Source organism: Manis javanica, chromosome 6, assembly GCF_040802235.1.
Source record: "Manis javanica isolate MJ-LG chromosome 6, MJ_LKY, whole genome shotgun sequence".
In the NCBI taxonomy this organism is placed as follows: Eukaryota; Metazoa; Chordata; class Mammalia; order Pholidota; family Manidae; genus Manis; species Manis javanica.
In genome coordinates, this window is record NC_133161.1 from 88,871,109 (window position 1) to 88,889,961 (window position 18,853).

An 18,853-nucleotide genomic window follows, 5' to 3' on the forward strand; every position below is an offset into this window, starting at 1 on the left:
GACAGCTCTGTTCTTCTTTTTTATTTTAGATAAAATTAACATAACCTAAAATGATCATTTTAACCATTATAAAGTGTACATACAACTCAGTGGTTTTTAGTATATTCACAATGTTGTACACTTGTCTCCATTGTCTAATATGATCCAGGATATTTCCACCCAAAAGAAACCCTATACCATTTAACCCTATTCACTCTCCCTGTAGCTCCTGGCAACTACTAGTCCATTTTATAGCTCTATAGATTTCCATATTTTGGGTATTTCATTCAATATAGTCAAATAACACAGAGCCTTTTGAGTTTGACTTCTTTTACTTAACATAAGATTTTTAAGATTTATCCATGTTGTACCATATATCAGTCCTTCACTCCTTTCTATGGCTAAATCATATTGTTGTCTATTCTGGAATTTCTGAATCCCACTAGCACAGCAGAAAGCAAGAGCTAAACTATACCCAGTTCTTGTTGGTGTGGGCTGCTCCCTGAGAAGAGATGAAATGCAGCTAACAGTATCTTCATAACACTGCTCCCAGTGTCAATTTGGATGACCTTGGATCAAGCTCTTTTGGTTGTCAATTCATAGCAAATTCTGTAAATTACTTGGGAATACCCAAATCTCACTTTTAGACATTAGGAGTCAACTTAAGCCAACAACTTTTTGTTGTACAAAAAGCCTGTATGAACAAAGCCAGAGAAATACTGGCCTAGGCTCAGAAAGGAGACATGCAGGAAGAAGCAGGAAAAGCAGCAAATAGTTCTGAATGAGGCTGTTCCTGCTTGAGATCCTGTTAAATAAAATTACTAGGGGACTTTGGAGTTGTATGAAGCTGAAAAAGAAATGCTGCTTATCCCTAGGATTCATCGAGTCACAATTAAAATCCTTGCATGGCTGAGTGGGTTTATCCTGTTCACCAGTTCTCACGGGAAAAGCCAACCCGCCTGGCCCCAAGTACACATTAAGCAAACTAAGAGTGCAGCCTGCATCCGTGAGATAAGTGCTATGTGCTTCCAAAGGCCAACAGTCAGTTGTCTAATTTGGTTTCTTACAAAGCCAACAGGAAGATGACAAAGGCAGCAAAGGACGGACCAGCATCACGATCAAGCATGACACCTGGTGGCCGACCAAGGAAAGAGATTAATGACTTCATTCCAAATACTCAAAGATTTCAAGTCGTATAAAGCAAAATATCGAGGTTCCATTTTTCGACTCTCAAATTAGCAAATGATGTCTTTAAAAGATCATGTGTTAGGGAGGGTTCTGGAGAAGTAGAATAAAGGGATAAACTGGTACTACCTTCCTACAGGGCAATTGGGTATTGCTATCAGAAACCTAAAACCTAGAATCTCACATTCCCTTTAAGTCAGTAATTCCCTGCTAAAAGTTTATCTTAGTGAAGGTGTGTGCCAAGATTTAGCTACCAACATGTATCACGGAACTGCTTTTAATAACAAGTAAACATTCAGAAATAGAGTGACAGATCATAAATTAGGACACATCCATATACTTAAATGTCTTTTGCTGTTTTAACAGGGAAAGAGGTACATCATTTGATTGTTCACAAGAGAAAGACACAATTTACATAAATATTTTGGTTTACGAGGAAAAAAGAGTCCACACAAAAAATATTCCAAGCTGTGAACAAGGCAATCTCTGAAGGAGCTCAATTACGGAGGAACCTTCATTTTCTACCTAGTCCCAATTTATTTTTCAGTGTAGGTGAACAAATTCGGAGCCAGCCAGAAAGCACAGAAGTTGAGTACTACAATGACATTTTGGATACCAAACACAAGGCAAGAGCTTTCTGCATCCCGCATCCAGAGTATGGGAAGGCCTGGGCACCCAACCCACGGCCGGTCCCCCTACCATCACTCACAGGGCTATCTGAGTCTTCTCATTCTTTCCCAGTTCCCTTCCCCACACCCCCGTCACTCAGCAGACAAATCCACATGCCACACGTCACAGGAAGAGAGAAGAAGCCACCATGCGGGAGCACCCTCATTCTTAGGCATCTCCGCAGCTCTCTTCCAAACACGTCTGTATTTGCACACACACCACTAGGAAAGTCATGGGGAGATGATCTTACCCTGTTTTTGCTACTACACCATGCCATTGATCCCAAGGTCGAGGAAAAAAAGGACTGGAAAATTCATTAGAATGCAACCAGGCACTCAATCCTGTCATCATTTCAAGTGATTCAGAAAAGTGGTGGGAAAGCAGCCAGACTGCAGGGGATTGTTGGGTAAAGAGGAGAGTCTACCTCAAATTCTTTATGAGAAGATAGGAGGATTACAAATAAATATATGTATTTCAAGTGGGTACAGCAAGCATAGGTGGCTTTAATTACAGTATAAAGTATGGTAAACTTTATATATTCAAAAACTACATGTGAATAAGCCCATGAAACCATCACCATATTTAAAACAGTGAACAGAGGCATCACCCCCCAGAAGTTTCCTGTTGCCCCTTTGCTTCTCCCACCACCACTCCTTACCACAGGGGGTGCACTTGTCCAATCTAACTGGTGTCCTAACAGAGGAAATGTGGACACAGCGACACCAGGAGCACACACGCAAAGGCCACAGGGAGACAGAGAGGAATGTGGCCATCTGCATGCCAAGAGGAAAGGCCTCAAAAGAAACCAGACCTTCCCACACCCTGATCTTGGGATTTCAAACCTCCAGAACTGTGAGAAAATTAATTTGCTATTTAAGCCACCCAGTGTGTGGTAGTTTGTTAAAGCATCCACAGCGAACTAAGCCACTGTAGCATGCTTAAACTGGGCTAAATATATACTGTAAAGCAAATCTGTGACTTCACAGTCACTGGATTCGTCCTTATTTTCCCTTTTACCTTCACTGAACTGATGGGATTCAGACCGCCTTACTCCCTCCCCAGAACTTGGCAATAGCCCCAATCTCCAGTCTCACCATCTTATTCTACCCCAAATCCCGAATCCTGCCTCTACACACAACTCCCCGTTTAGATTAATATCAAGTCCAAATCTTCAACATGACCTACAGGGCCCTTCAGGATCTGGGTCCTGCCTGACGGTCCTCCAGCCCCATTTCTTGCTATGCCCTAAAACAAACATGCCTGCCAGGCACTAGATGCATTGTGCTCCCAATTCCTTTCCAATGTCTCATCACAAGGCTGCTTTCTTGGTTTGGAGCAAACAACCCTAGACCATTCCCAGACCCAGGAAACTCCTACTCATCTTTCTAGAAACTAGACCAGTAATTCTCCCCTTCAAAGGACAACTGGCAATGTCTAGAGACAACCTAGGTTGTTACAACTGGTCAGGGGCCGGTGGGGTGGGGTGGAGGAGGGAATGCTACTAACATCTAGTGGGGAGAGACCAGGGCTGCTACTAAATGCAATGTCATACTAAATGCCTTCAGTGCATGGGATGGCCCCCACAACGGAGATGTCCAGTCCAAAATGTCAACGGGGAAGATGCTGAGATCTGAGACTTAAGCCCTGATCAAGATTCAAACTTGAGCATCCCATTTTCCCTGCAAGCCTTCCCTGGGGCTGCCCCCTACAATGAGTCCCATACTTTATTGTCACCATTATCTTAACACTCCCCAAACACCTCTACTGCAGCATTTCTCCCACTGTGGTAAGTTCTGATTTACTTGTCTATCTGCTCCATTCAACAGTAATTGCTTTAAAAGTAGAGACCACTTTTCATCTCTGTATCTCCAGTGTGTAACAAAAGAGCTCATTTACTGCTCTGCAATTAAATTTTAAATAACTTATACTTAATAATAAATGAACAAAAGAGAGAGAGGAGAGAAAGAAGCACTTACTCTCTTGGCTCTACCACAAAAATCCTTTTAAATTACACAAATAATACCTGTTGGCTGTAAAAACATTAGAAAATTCAGATAAGCAAGAAGAAAAAAAAAACAAATAGAAAAACCATTCTTTGAATAGGCAGAAGCACCATCTAAAGAGAGAAGAGGTAAACCCCGTGAAGCAAATCTGAGAACTGAGCAAGGTGGTGTCAGTTTTTCTGCAGTACGAATCCTGGTGTGTGCTCTCTACTTACTTGAGAACAGCAATCTCTTGAACGGTTATGGCCCTTTTATCTTTGGTTCCCATGTAGGAGAATATGTTTGGCTTGACTCTGGTAAGACAAAAACAAAACCATCTGAAGTCACATGCTTTTAGGAAATCATATTCCTCATAATGTTAGATTCAAGATAAATATACTTAAAACCACAACAGAATAGGAGAAACAGAAGGAGAAACTTTATCTTAAAATGTACCAAGGAAAACATAAGGTAATATGCAAGCTAAGAATATAAACGATGCCTGAACAACTCCCTTCTTAGCAGTGCTTGACTTAGAACGTTTGTGGCTACTAGTGAATAACATGCTGTCCAAAGACTCGGAGAGCCAGTAACAGAAAGGAAATAATGTGCTTCCTTGATCATATGCAACTGATTAGATTACATAACTATGAAGGTAAGGAAAAATTCATTCCAGATACATAATGTAACATTTTGAAAATTTTATTTTTAAAAAGCTAATAATAATGTGAATTTTGCACAAAAGCATGCTATTTCTTAGTACAAAAAGTCAAATGCTAAAACAGGGATCTGAACAGTTTTTTTTTGTTTTGTTTTGTTTTTACTGCTGAAAACCTTTTAATGGTTTACCATTCTACTTACAATAAAATTTAATGGTTTACCGTTCTACTTACAATAAAATTTAAACCTACAAGCCTCTGTATTGTCCATTCCTTCATTACCATTTTTTTTATTCCACTTGTACTTTTATTAAATTCTTTTGTTTTTTTTGTTTTCTTTTGAGAGGGCATCTCTCATATTTATTGATCAAATGGTTGTTAACAACAATAAAATTCAGTATAGGGGGGTCAATGATCAATGTACAATCATTAATCCATCTCAAGTCTAATTCTCGTCAGTCTCCAATCTTCTGAAGCATAACGAACAAGTTCTTACATGGTGAACGAATTCTTACATAGTGAATAAATTCTTACATGGTGAACAGTACAAGGGCATTCATCACAGAAACTTTCGGTTTTGATCACGCATTATGACCTATAAACAATCAGGTCAAATATGAATATTCGTTTGATTTTTGTACTTGATTTATATGTTGATCCCACATTTCTCCCTTTATTATTATTATTATTTTTATTTTTAATAAAATGCTGAAGTGGTAGGTAGATGCAAGATAAAGGTAGAAAACATAGTTTAGTGCTGTAAGAGGGCAAATGTAGATGATCAGATGATCAGGTGTGTGCCTATGGACTAAGTATTAATCCAGGCTAGACAAGGGCAGCAAAACATCCATGGATGCAGAAGATTTCTCTCAAAGCAGGGGGGGTGAGGTTCTGAGCCTCACCTCTGTTGATCCCCAAATTCTCACCTGATGGCCCCCCTGCGACTGTGCCTGTCTTAGGTTGTTCCTCTGAACAGTTTTGACATGAAAATATATGTAAGCTAGTTAACTTAAGAAGGATTTTATAAAAATTGCCGTAACAAACAAAACAGAAATAGACTCATAAACACAGAACAGACTGGAGGTTGCCAGAGGAGCGGATGGCTGAATTATGTTCCCCCAAAATTCCTATGTTGAAGCCCTGACACCCAGCACCTCAGAATGTGTCTGTATTTGGAGACAGGGCCTTTAAAAAGGTGACTAAGTTCAAGGCGGTTGGGGTGGGTCCTTGTCCAATCTAACTGGTGTCCTAACAGAGGAAATGTGGACACACAGCGACACCAGGAGCACACACGCAAAGGCCACGGGACACAGAGGAATGTGGCCATCTGCATGCCAAGAGGAAAGGCCTCAAAAGAAACCAGACCTTCCCACACCCTGATCTTGGGACTTCAAACCTCCAGAACTGTGAGATAATTAATTTGCTATTTAAGCCACCCAGTGTGTGGTAGTTTGTTAAAGCATCCACAGCGAACTAAGCCACTGTAGCATGCTTAAACTGGGCTAAATATATACTGGAAAGCAAATTTCCATTGCATTCAGACTTGCTGTGGTACCTGTACCCATTTCTAAATAAAAATTATTTGGCTGGCCCATCCTCAGATCCAATCTCCGCTACATTTGCACTGCTATGAGAAAATCTGACTGATCTCAAGTTTTTAGTCAATCTCCAGGCATTAAAAGCTTTCAGTTTAAGCAAACCTCTGCAACCACATCAAAGTGTATGCTTTCAGGGAAGAAAGCTAATTTTTATTTTCATCTGGATGGAGCAGTAATTCTCAACTATATGTGAACTATTTACTTAAAGAATTTTCATCTTGAATCATTGGCAATATGCAAGGATGCTAAAAAAATTAGAAAACTACAATTGGGAGCCACACTTGCTCTCTGTTGGCCTACTTTCCTGCTCCTTTTTCATTGGCATGAAAGAGGAAAATAAGCGTCATTGTTTTGATTTTGTACAGGCAAAAGAACACGATACTAACCTTAAATATTTGGACAGCACATTAATAGCATCCATGGTATCTTTGTTTTCCTTGTACAGTACAAAGTGGCAGTAACTTCCCCTAGATTTTGGCCAAGAATGTTTTCTTGGATCTTAAAAACAAAAAAACTGAACGTCATATATACCATAATAAACGCTATCTAAGTTTTTTTCTTAAGAAATCCTCTAAGATCATTTTTTTGCTACAGAACCTTTTGACTGAGAAATCAGATCTAGTCTGACAAGAAATACAGGTTGAGTGGTTATAGCTGTGTAGACTATGGGTATTAAACTTTCTTGACTGGATACTTAATATCATCTGTCCATAAAAGCTGAAATGCAGGTGGTGTGACAAATGACTAAGACTAACCTGCAGTCTTCCCACAGAGAAGCAACCTTCCCCGGTAGCATTACTTTGTAAGTCTGTGTCTGGTAGAGGGGCCAAGTGGCTTTCCAGAACACCTGTCGTCCTGAGGGAAACAGTCACGTCAGACTCTACATGCCTTGCTCCACTCAGGTGCTCACGCAGACAGCCTCGATGCCTTAGCTGGGATGGGAACAAAGCTTGTGAGGAGCTGCCTCAGGGTCACATTTAGATTTTCCAAAGGGTATTTTCATCCCAATACTAGACGGTTTACAAGTGTCTATCTGACAGAAAGAGTAAATGGCATTCAAGACTAATTGTCATATTGGGGTAAAAGGAAACTAAAAATTAAGCCAGGTTAAATGTTAGCTTCTGATCCTTTGACTGTTCAGCTTTTTGAAAACTGACAGACATTCAAAGATTTTAGAGAACCTGGTTTTAAAAACTGTTCTTTTAAATGAAAATTTTTATTACATTATAATCTAAAAACATATATTTAAACAGTCTTAAGATTTCAATTTATGTTGCCTCAAGAGTGTTTTGAAAAAAAACACTTTTAGGAAAAATATGGGAGCCACAACCTGACTTCTCAAATGTTATACAATACTGTTCATGAGCCTTGTGACACACAGCTACAGTTGTTACTTGAATACATCTAATCTCCTGGTTTCTGTAATTCCATGAAAGAAAAGACTGTTTAAAAATATTTCACATAATACCTAGGAAAGAGTCTTCTTTTAAAAATGCTTGTCTTTATCCTTAAAAAAATTCTTTGGCATGAATTCATGAATCCTTCATCTTTAGAGACCTAAGAAACTTCTGGTATTGAAGTTACCAGTACACCTGGCTTTGTCAAAGGAAAAACCCTGCCTGAGAGGTTAGTGACTTACACTACAATGTAAAAAACAAAGAAATCAATAAACCACCTTGGAAAACTGCCATAGCATGTATGCTTAGTGAACTGATTTTCCTTTCTGCTTAGTAGGAATGTGAATCTTTTCTGTCTTGGACAGAAAAGCTTTACAAGTATTTCTCTGGCTCTTGGTGTAAATTATTTCCAACTCATCCTCAGAAAACTGTAAACAGGAGTATTACTTTTGGTTTTCCTTCCAGCTCACTTGAGTTAAAGCAAAACTGTCTATACTTAGCACTTGTGACAAAAATCATTGGCATTTCATTTTATCTACATGAAACGCCAACAGCTCTTACCTGCGGCAGTTCTGACCTCTGTCCAAATGCACAGCATAAAGAGCACAAGAGAGCAATGTTTAATTTATAAAAACGATTAAGAGTGCTTTAGAGGTGAACATGCAAATGACCGCATGGAAAGTTTCTACCGAGGACTTGTACAGCACCTGGTAGTTATGTGGTAGGCTAACAGCCATTTAGACATTAACAGTGGAATGTCATGAACAGCAAACAAGTAGAAAAACTCACCTACAGGTACAAGCCTCCCTGTCCCAACCCCCTCACAACAGCATGCCAGCTCATCCTCAAAGCTGCACTGTCTGGACCCATGGGATGGAGCAAAAGGTTTAAGACTGAATGTAAATGCTTCCTGACTTAGAGATGTGTTTTCTTAAACATGGCAGGACCTGTGCCAAAATGCTATCTGTGATTATCGTTTAGTGGTGAGACTGCAAGTAATTATTGGTTTGCTTTGTGCTTTATTGTGTTTTCTGAGTTTCCCACACTGAGTTATAATGACTTTTTATTTGAAAAAGTATTACAGAAAACAGTTCTCGAGCTGATAGAGTAAAAGAGATTTAAGAGACTATTGAAGAGACTTAACCATTGAATGCAATGTACTGACCTTATTTATATCATTATTTGACACGTCATCTGTATGTAAAAGATATTTGTGCGACAGGGAAAAATTGAACATGCACTGGGTATTAAATACCGAGAAATTATTGCCGATTGTGCTGGATGTGAAAATGGTTTAGGGTTTTAGTCCTTACCTGTTAGATACATACTGAAGTATTAATGAGTGAAATGAAGTGCTACAGAGAATTTTAAAACACTACAACAAGAAAAAAAAAAGTGGGAGGAAGAGATCAAACAAAAACAGAATGTTAATATTTTTGACCATGGTTGACAGGTACACAGAGGTCCAATATACTACTTCCCTTACTTGTGTGTATGTTTGAAAATGTCCATGATAAAAAGTAAAAAGAGAAAAAAAAACTTGTGATAAAAGTTGATCAGTGTAGCTACATTTCCCCTTAACTACCCGGTTCAGTACACTCACAATTAACTATAAATTAGTGCTACCATACCTTAAGAGAAAACATGACAACTGAGTGTGAGTTTCTGCTCAGAAGCATGCATTTTTCATTAGCAAATCCAAGCACTGAGCATGCACACAATTGTCTCCTCTGCAAATACCAGATACAAGGTTTCTTTTGCTAAGTGCACTCAGTATACAAATAGTAAGCATATGCACTGCTGAACTGGGAAAACTCTGAATAATGGAAAATAAGTAAGTCTCAATTTATTTTGGACAATTTGTTTGACTTTATAAAACTCCAAATCCTTAGAATGCAGAATAGCATATATGTAGCTTTACAATTTAGGTGAATTTAAAATGATTTTCAGACATGTCTGAGATAGTGGGATTTAAACTGCAAATGAAAAGAATTCTCAGGCTGAGGAAACAGGAAGCAAACTTCTGATGCTCTGGGCCAGCAACCCCAGCCTAGTGGGACAGAAACGGCACCTCGCTTGGGAAGACCCATGTGCTGAGCACCGAGATACCCATGAGTAAGGAAGGACAAATGTTTGTAGCTTGAGAAAGATGGGACGCATGTATAACGTTCTCTCCTTCTTATTCGCCGCACACCAGCCTCCGAGCTTCCTCGGGGGCCCTGCTCCATCCACCATCCCGTGCTTCCTGGGAGTTCCACTGCCCCTCTCCACTGGCTCTTCCCTTCATAATATCGAAATGCTCAGGGCTCTTCCATTTTAAAAGTCAAACCTATGGCTCTCTCTCCTTAACTATGTTTCTTTCCTTTCCCCTCTTACAGATTATCTGAAAAGGCAGTCTGAGTTTATTGCCCTCCACCTCAACCTACTGTGTTTCCAACCTTATTCCATAAAACTGCTCTGTCAAAGACACCAAACACCAATGATTTTGATGTTGCTAAAATGGACATATTTCAAAGTTTTTACCTTGCTGTACCTATGCATATTATTTTCCACTGCTACCGCTCTGGTTCTTGGAATTCCCTCTTCCTGGTGATTCCATAACACCAGTCTCTCCCAGAGTTCCCTTTTTATCTTACTGATTCCCAGATCCAGGTATCCCTCCTGGAATTCACTTCAGAAAGTATGAACATATTACAGAATTTTTTATTTTAAACAAGTCTTTAAGAAGAAGTTCTTAGGGGCATTTGGAATGTATACTTTTTCAAAACATAAATCCATTTACCTGATGAAATGTGTTATAATAATAATATGGTATTTTCAGGAAAATATCTTATATATGCTCTGATAAATCACTGTGCCCTATCAGACTAGATTAACACATGACATATTTTCTCAGTTTAAATACCTGTTAACACCAGAACTTAGAATCTACTATGCCTATGTTTGAGAATGCATGGTTCTATTTGAGAAAAACAAGTTCAGAAATCTGCTGATAATGTAGACCCACTAACAACAATTTATGTCAGGGATTGGTAGTAAAGGAGCTCTAAATACATTATAAACTTAGCTTTATAATGAAGCTTTAAAAGTCAAATTATTCAAATGCTATCCAGTAGCCAAGGTGGCCCAGGAGAAGAAGCTGTTATTGGTACTGGGATCTGTCTGCAGGGTCACAAACAATAACAGTCTCTGCATACCAACTCTTCCCCGCTTTTCCAATGGTGTGTACTCTGAACCACTTTCAGGTGGCAGGTAGGGCGCTAGATCTGTAAAAGATGAGCACAGGCTCTGAGGAGCCTGTCTGGGTCCACAAGGAGATGGGAGAGAACAGCTCCGATGGCAGCCCTCTGGTCCATCTCTGACTAAATGCCAGCACACCTCAAGAGTTTTAGATTTCTACCCAAGTGTTCATCCAATTTGAACACAAAAGTCTGGAGAAGATGGGAGAGCCAGAACCTGAGAGCTCTGGCCCCGCTCACTCCAGAGAAAAGGGTGGGGAAGCTGTAAGGGCTTGCAGATGCCCCGACTCCCCTCCCTGCAGAGAACAAAACCTGGCACCCTCCAAGAAATAACAATCTTTTCCACAAAGAAACTGTCAAAAACAATACAGGTTTGCCTTTTCCAATCTGCTTCCTCATGACCACACTCTGCACAACAAGACCCTGCCTTTGCAAGAGTTGGATAACCAACACGGGTGCCTCTCTACAAGGAACATCTCCCTGTGACCCTTCCCAACTGGGGTTCCTGGACAGAAGCAAGCCTGAGTGCACCAAGGCATCGTTGGTATGTAGTAAGTCACCTTCTCTCCTCTACATCTAGAATAGTTACTAGCTACAAGGCAATCTGTGACAGACCCTCCAATTTTTCTTCTACTGCACTTAATGTTCTTAAATAGCTCTGGCTGAAGAAAGACTATTAAGGTAATATTTTATACTGGGATTCAGATATCAAGAGAAACTCAGTAACCAAGCAAATCGTTTGTGGATTGAGAAGTGATTAACAAAGAATGTCCTCAAGTAGTTCCAGAACATATTATCTTACTTTTGTTTTTGCTGTCCACTGAGAAGTGACCTCCAGTCTCTACCTTCTCTTTCCCAAATCGTTCAAGGTTTCTCATTTCCATGCTACCATCCAGACTTGACCACTTTATTTTCTCACCATGGCTAAACCTTAATTCCACTCCCATTTTTCTTATACCCTCTCATTTCACTAGAACCGTAGTTGAAGGCTTCATCCATTCACAGCAAGAATACTGACAAAGCACTTAATGGGCTGAAGTCTTCTGTTACATAGAGTCTTGGAGTTTTCCTCTTACAAATACATATAGAAATAACTCTTCTATAACAGAGGCTGTCACTGGTAAGGAAATAACTTTTTCTGACCATAATTTTCATTACAATTTTATCTGCTGATCTGACAAAGGAATAAAACTGATCTTCTTTTTCTTAAGGTTATATGCAAATAGAAATTTTCATGGCTGTAGAAAACATATTAAGAACATAAATATCAAAAGGATTTACTGATAACACACCCATTCCAAATAAATGATATACAGTGAAAGAGAGCTTTGGTGAAGCACAGCATTTTTCTATATACGCCACGGTCTTTATGTGTGAGTGAAGATGCAGCTGGAAAGCAACAGCTCTTTCAACATCAGGACTTTATAGAAAATATGCCACTGGGTTAGCTGACAAGCATTTTTTGTTCCTCTGAAAGCTTTCTTTCCTCCATTAAGAACACAGAATGAGCAATATCCTTCCATTTTCTTCTTGAATTGCCGTCAGCCTACTCTGCTCTTCAGGGAACATATCACATTCCTAGGACTCCTCTCAAGCACCACCATAAATCTGCTCACATAAAAGACTGAATGCCCCCTACGAGACAGGACTGCTCTGGCATCTGAAATGATACTACTTACCTTCTCTGAAGGAGTGACAAGATCAGTATCCTCCTTTACACAACAGCAAGTTAGCCCTTGAACATGAACGGGCAAGGAGCTCTGTCTCTTGTGACCACCCCACAGAAGAAATGCCACTCACTCCCACACTTACTTGCCAGGGCCTTCTTTCCAGCTGCATGGTAGGCTACAATATATTTCTTCCCCTCTCTATCCTCTGTTTTTGTCTCTAATCCGGGAAACAGAGATTTAACTGCTTGATGTATGATGGTTCTTTTCTCTTTGGTGTCCTCAACAACCTATGGAAAACATAGATAATGATACTACTAAACTAACAAACACTAAATGGGGAAATAATAGTAATGCATTAGTAAAAACACTACTCATCTTATTAACTATGCAAAGTAACAGAAGTACACAGATACAATTTCAGAAATATTTTAGAGCTTCACAATGTTGCAAAGCATAAGGCTACTGAGCATGTCCACCTGCCAGGCACTGGTACCAAGCACTTCAGTAACTGCCTGATTCAATCCCGACCATCTCCCAAGCATGCCACTGGTACATCTTAAGAGATGAGGAAACTCAGGCAGAGAGAAGTTAAGGTCTGTAGCTAAAGTTACATAGCTGGAGGGTGACAGAGCCAGTCTAGAATCTAGGCTGTCTGACTCAAGAGCCACCCACCCAAGGCTCCTTCCTTCTCAGGGACTGAGCAGGACAAACAGCCCAGGGCTCACATGAAAATGTAGGCAAGCTTGGCCTTTTGGAATGTAAGGAACTTGACTCACTCAAATGGTCCAATCCATAACTGCCTCATAATGAATCCTATTCTATACTGAATTATTTTGTAATGGTGTTCTAGCACACTTGACCACAATAAGGGAAAAGCAACATCAAGAAAACATAAACATACTGATTACAGGACAGTTTTTCAATTTTTGAATGTGTCTCACACTGAGAAATACATTTCACATCTAGACTCAACAGACAGAAATATTTATGCACATATGCCTTATTAAAAATCTAAAAAACGGGGAGGCGGAGCCAAGATGGTGGCATGAGTAGAGCAGTGGAAATCTCCTCCCAAAAACACATAGATCTATGAAAATATAACAAAGAAAACTCTTCCTAAAATAGAGACCAGAGGACACAGGACAACATCCAGACCACATCCACACATGCAAGATCCCAGCGCCTTGCGAAGGGGGTAAGATACAAGCCCCGGCCTGGCGGGACCCGAACACCACTCCCCTCGGCTCCCGGCGGGTGGAAAGAAACCAGAGCGGTTTTTTTTTTTTTTGGCGAGTGCTTTTTGGAAGCCTTAAAGGGATAGGGACCCCGGTGCTAGGGAGGCAGGGCAGCAGGACTGGTGGGCGGGTGCCTGAGACCGGCATCTGAGGATGGAGAAAATCGCACGTTTTTCCCTTTTTTTTCTTTTTGGCGAGTGCTTTTTGGAAGCCTTAAAGGGACAGGGACCCCAATACCAGCGAAAAAGGGCAGCAAGACTGGTGAGTGGGTACCTGAGACCGGCGCCTGGGGAAAAAGAAAATCGCATGTTTTTCCCAATACTACGGAGGCAGGGCGGCAGGACCGGTGGGCGGCGTCCTGGGGCCAGTGCCTGAGGACAAAGAAAATAGCGCGTTTCTCCCTTTTCTTCGGCAAGTGCTTTCTGGAAACCTTGGAGGGACGGGGACCCCAATAACAGGGAGGCAGGGCAGCAAGACCGGTGGGCGGGTGCCTGGGACCGGCGCCTGAAGACAAAGAAAATCGTGTGCTTTTCCCTTTTTTCTTCTTTTTGGCGAGTGCTTTTTGGAGCCCTTAGGGGGACAGGGACTCCAGTGCCAGGGAGGCAGGGCGGGAGGGCCAGTGAGCGGGTGCGTGGGACCGGCGCCTGGGGACGAAGAGGGTGGCGCGTTTCTCTCTTTTTTTTTTGGGCAAGTGTTTTTTGGAGGCCTTGGAGGGACGGGGACCCCAGTGCTAGGGAGGCAGGGCGGCAGGACCAGTGGGCGGGTGCCTGGAACCGGTGCCTGAGGACAAACAATAACACGCGTTTTTCCCTTAATTTTTTTTTTTCTGCGGGTGCTTTTCGGAAGCCTTGAAGGGACAGGGCCACCGGTGCTAGGGAGGCAGGGCAGCAGGACAAGTGAGCGGGTGCCTGGGACCGGCGCCTGAGGACAAAGAAAATCGTGCGTTTTTTTCTTTTTCTTTTTTTTTTTCCTCTTTCGATGTTGCTGTTGTTGTTTTGGTTTGGAGAGTGCTTTTTGGAAGTCCTAAAGGGGCAAGACAGGACACTTTGACCAGAGGCAGGGAATCTGAGAATCTCTGGGCACTCTAACACCCTGGGCAACAGAGGCCCCTTACGGAGATACATAGCCTCCTGGCCGCTGCCCCTCCAACGGGGCTCCGCCATTTTGGAGGAGAAGTCCCAGCCAGGGCACGCCCACAGCAACAACGGAGATAAACTCCATAGCAAACGGGCAGGTAGCAGAAGCCATGTCTGCGCACACTTGACAAAAATAAGCCACTAGAGGTCGCTATTCTCCCAGGAGAGGGAGGCCACAAACCAACAAGAAGGGAAGCTCTTCCAACGGTCACTCGTACCAGCTCTGCAAACTACCTCTATCACCATGAAAAGGCAAAACTACAGGCAGACAAAGATCACAAAGACAACACCTGAGAAGAAGACAGACCAAACCACTCCTCCTGAAAAAGAATTCAAAATAAAAATCATGAACATGCTGAAAGAGATGCAGAGAAAAATGCAAGAGCAATGCGATGAGATGCAGACAAAAATACAAGAGCAATGGGATGAAGTCCGGAGGGAGATCACAGATGTCAGGAAGGAGACGACAGAAGTGAAGCAAACCCTGGAAGGATTTATAAGCAGAATGGATAAGATGCAAGAGGCCATTGAAGGAATAGAAACCAGAGAACAGGAACGTATAGAAGCTGACATAGAGAGAGATAAAAGGACCTCCAGGAATGAAACAACACTAAGAGAACTATGTGACCAATCCAAAAGGAATAATATTCGTAATATAGGGGTACCAGAAGAAGAAGAAAGAGCAAAAGGGATAGAAAGTGTCTTTGAAATAATTGCTGAAAAATTCCCCAAACTGGGAGAGGAAATAATTGAACAGACTACGGAATTACACAGAACCCCCAACAGAAAGGATCCAAGGAGGACAACACCAAGACACATAATAATTAAAATGACAAGGATCAAGGACAAGAAAGAGTTTTAAAGGCAGCTAGACAAAAAAGGTCACCTATAAAGGAAAACCCATCAGGCTAACATCAGACTTCTCGACAGAAACCCTACAGGCCAGAAGAGAATGGCATGATATATTAAATGCAATGAAACAGAAGGGCATTGAACCAAGGATACTGTATCCAGCACGACTATCATTTAAACATGATGGCGGGATTAAACAATGCCGAGATAAGCAAAAGCTGAGGGAATTTGATTCCTACAAACCACCTCGAAAGGGCATCTTACAGGGACTGCTCTAGATGGGAGCACTCCTAAAAAAAGCACAGAACAAAACACACAACATATGAAGAATGGAGGAGGAGGAATAAGAAGGGAGAGAAGAAAAGAATCTCCAGACAGTGTATATAACAGCTCAATAAATGAGCTAAGGTAGGCAGTAAGATACTAAAGCACCTACCCTTGAACCTTTGGTAACCACGAATCTAAAGCCTCCAATGGCACTAAGTACATATCTCTCAATAGTCACCCTAAATGTAAATGAACTTAATGCCCCAATCAAAAGACACAGAGTAATAGAATGGACAAAAAAGCAAGACCCATCTATATGCTGCTTACAAGAAACTCACCTTAAACCCAAAGACTAACACAGACTAAAAGTCAAGGGATGGAAAAACATATTGCAGGCAAACAACAGTCAGAAGAAAGCAGGGGTTGCGGTACTAATATCAGACAAAATAGACTTCAAAACAAAGAAAGTAACAAGAGATAAAGAAGGACACTACATAATGATAAAGGGCTCCGTCCAACAAGAGGATATAACCATTCTAAATATATATGCACCCAATACAGGAGCACCAGCATATGTGAAACAAATACTAACAGAACTAAAGAGGGAAATAGACTGCAATGCATTCATTGTAGGAGACTTCAACACACCACTCACCCCAAAGGATAGATCCACCAGGCAGAAAATAAGTAAGGACACACAGGCACTGAACAACACACTAGAACAGATGGACCTAATAGACATCTACGGAACTCTACATCCAAAAGCAACAGGATATACATTCTTCTCAAGTGCGCATGGAACATTCTCAAGAATAGACCACATACTAGCTCACAAAAAGAGCCTCAGTAAATTCCAAAATATTGAAATTCTACCAACCAATTTTTCAGACCACAAAGGTATAAAACTAGAAATAAATTGTACAAAGAAAACAAAAAGGCTCACAAACACATGGAGGCTTAACAACATGCTACTAAATAATCAATGGATCAATGAACAAATCCAAATGGAGATCAAGGAATATATAGAAACAAATGACAACAACAACACAAGGCCCCAACTTCTGTGGGACGCAGCAAAAGCAGTCTTAAGAGGAAAGTATATAGCAATCCAGGCACACTTGAAGAAGGAAGAACAATCCCAAATGAACAGTCTAACATCACAATTATCGAAACTGGAAAAAGAAGAACAAATGAGGCCTAAAGTCAGCAGAAGGAGGGACATAATAAAGATCAGAGAGGAGATAAACAAAATTGAGAAGAATAAAACAATAGCAAAAATCAACAAAACCAAGAGCTGGTTCTTTGAGAAAATAAACAAAATAGATAAGGCTCTAGCCAAACTTATTAAGAGAAAAAGAGAATCAACACAAATCAACATAATCAGAAATGAGAATGGAAAAATAACGACAGACCCCACAGAAATACAAAGAATTATTCAAGGCTACTATGAAAACCTATTTGCCAACAAGCTGGAAAACCTAGAAGAAATGGACAACTTCTTAGAGAAATACAACCTCCCAAGGCTGACCAAGGAAGAAACACAAAAGTTAAACAAACCAATTATGAGCAAAGAAATTGAAACGGTAATCAAAAAACTACCCAAGAACAAAACCCCGGGGCCGGACGGATTTACCTCGGAATTTTATCAGACACACAGAGAAGACATAATACCCATTCTCCTTAAAGCGTTCCAAAAAATAGAAGAGGAGGGAATACTCCCAAACTCATTCTATGAAGCCAACATCACCCTAATACCAAAACCAGGCAAACACCCCACCAAAAAAGAAAATTACAGACCAATATCCCTGATGAATGTAGATCCAAAAATACTCAATAAAATCTTAGCTAACAGAATTCAACAGTATATCAAAAGGAACATACACCATGACCAAGTGGGATTCATTCCAGGGATGCAAGGATGGTACAACATTCGAATATCCATCAACATCATCCACCACATCAACAAAAAGAAAGACAAAAACCACATGATCATCTCCATAGATGCTGAAAAAGCATTTGACAAAATTCAACATCCATTCATGATAAAAACTCTCAGCAAAATGGGAATAGAGGGCAAGTACCTCAACATAATAAAGGCCATATATGATAAACCCACAGCCAGCATTATACTGAACAGTGAGAAGCTGAAAGCATTTCCTCTGAGATCGGGAACAAGACAGGGATGCCCACTCACTCTCCCCACTGCTATTTAACATGGTACTAGACGTCCTAGCCACGGCAATCAGACAAAACAAAGAAATACAAGGAATCCAGACTGGTAAAGAAGAAGTTAAACTGTCACTATTTGCAGATGATATGATACTGTACATAAAAAACCCTCAAGACTCCACTCCAAAACTACTAGAACTGATATCGGAATACAGCAAAGTTGCAAGATACAAAATTAAGACACAGAAATCTGTAGCTTTCCTATACACTAACAATGAACCAATAGAAAGAGAAATCAGGAAAACAATTCCATTCACAATTGCATCAAAAAGAATAAAATACCTAGGAATAAACCTAATCAATGAAGTGAAAGACTTACACTCTGAAAACTACAAGTCACTCTTAAGAGAAATTAAAGGGGACACTAATAAATGGAAACTCATCCCATGCTCATGGCTAGGAAGAATTAATATTGTCCAAATGGCCATACTGCCCAAAGCAATATACAGATTTGATGCAATCCCTCTCAAATTACCAGCAACATTCTTCAATGAATTGGAACAAATAATTCAAAAATTCATATGGAAACACCAAAGACCCCGAATAGCCAAAGCAATCCTGATAAAGAAGAATAAAGTAGGGGGGATCTCACTCCCCAACTTCAAGCTCTACTACAAAGCCATAGTAATCAAGACAATCTGGTACTGGCACAAGAACAGAGCCACAGACCAGTGGAACAGATTAGAGACTCCAGAAATTAACCCAAACATATATGGTTAATTAATATTTGACAAAGGAGCCATGGACATACAATGG

The 18,853-nt window shown here is 40.7% G+C and overlaps 1 protein-coding gene across 5 annotated transcripts in view; it reads right to left on the minus strand.

Moving 5' to 3' along the window:
• PUS7 (pseudouridine synthase 7) overlaps nt 1-18,853 on the minus strand; it is a 123,829-nt gene that overhangs the window by 80,808 nt on the left and 24,168 nt on the right. For all 5 annotated transcript variants that reach the window (XR_012132373.1, XR_012132374.1, XM_073239002.1 and 2 more), the window contains 3 exons: nt 12,521-12,665; nt 6,459-6,570; nt 4,052-4,129 (listed from right to left, as the gene is read on the minus strand). Coding sequence is in view for 3 of the 5 variants with exons in the window: in XM_073239002.1 (XP_073095103.1) it covers nt 4,052-4,129; nt 6,459-6,570; nt 12,521-12,665 (335 nt within the window). In the remaining 2 variants the exon portion in view is untranslated. The remainder of the gene's footprint in view (nt 1-4,051; nt 4,130-6,458; nt 6,571-12,520; nt 12,666-18,853) is intronic.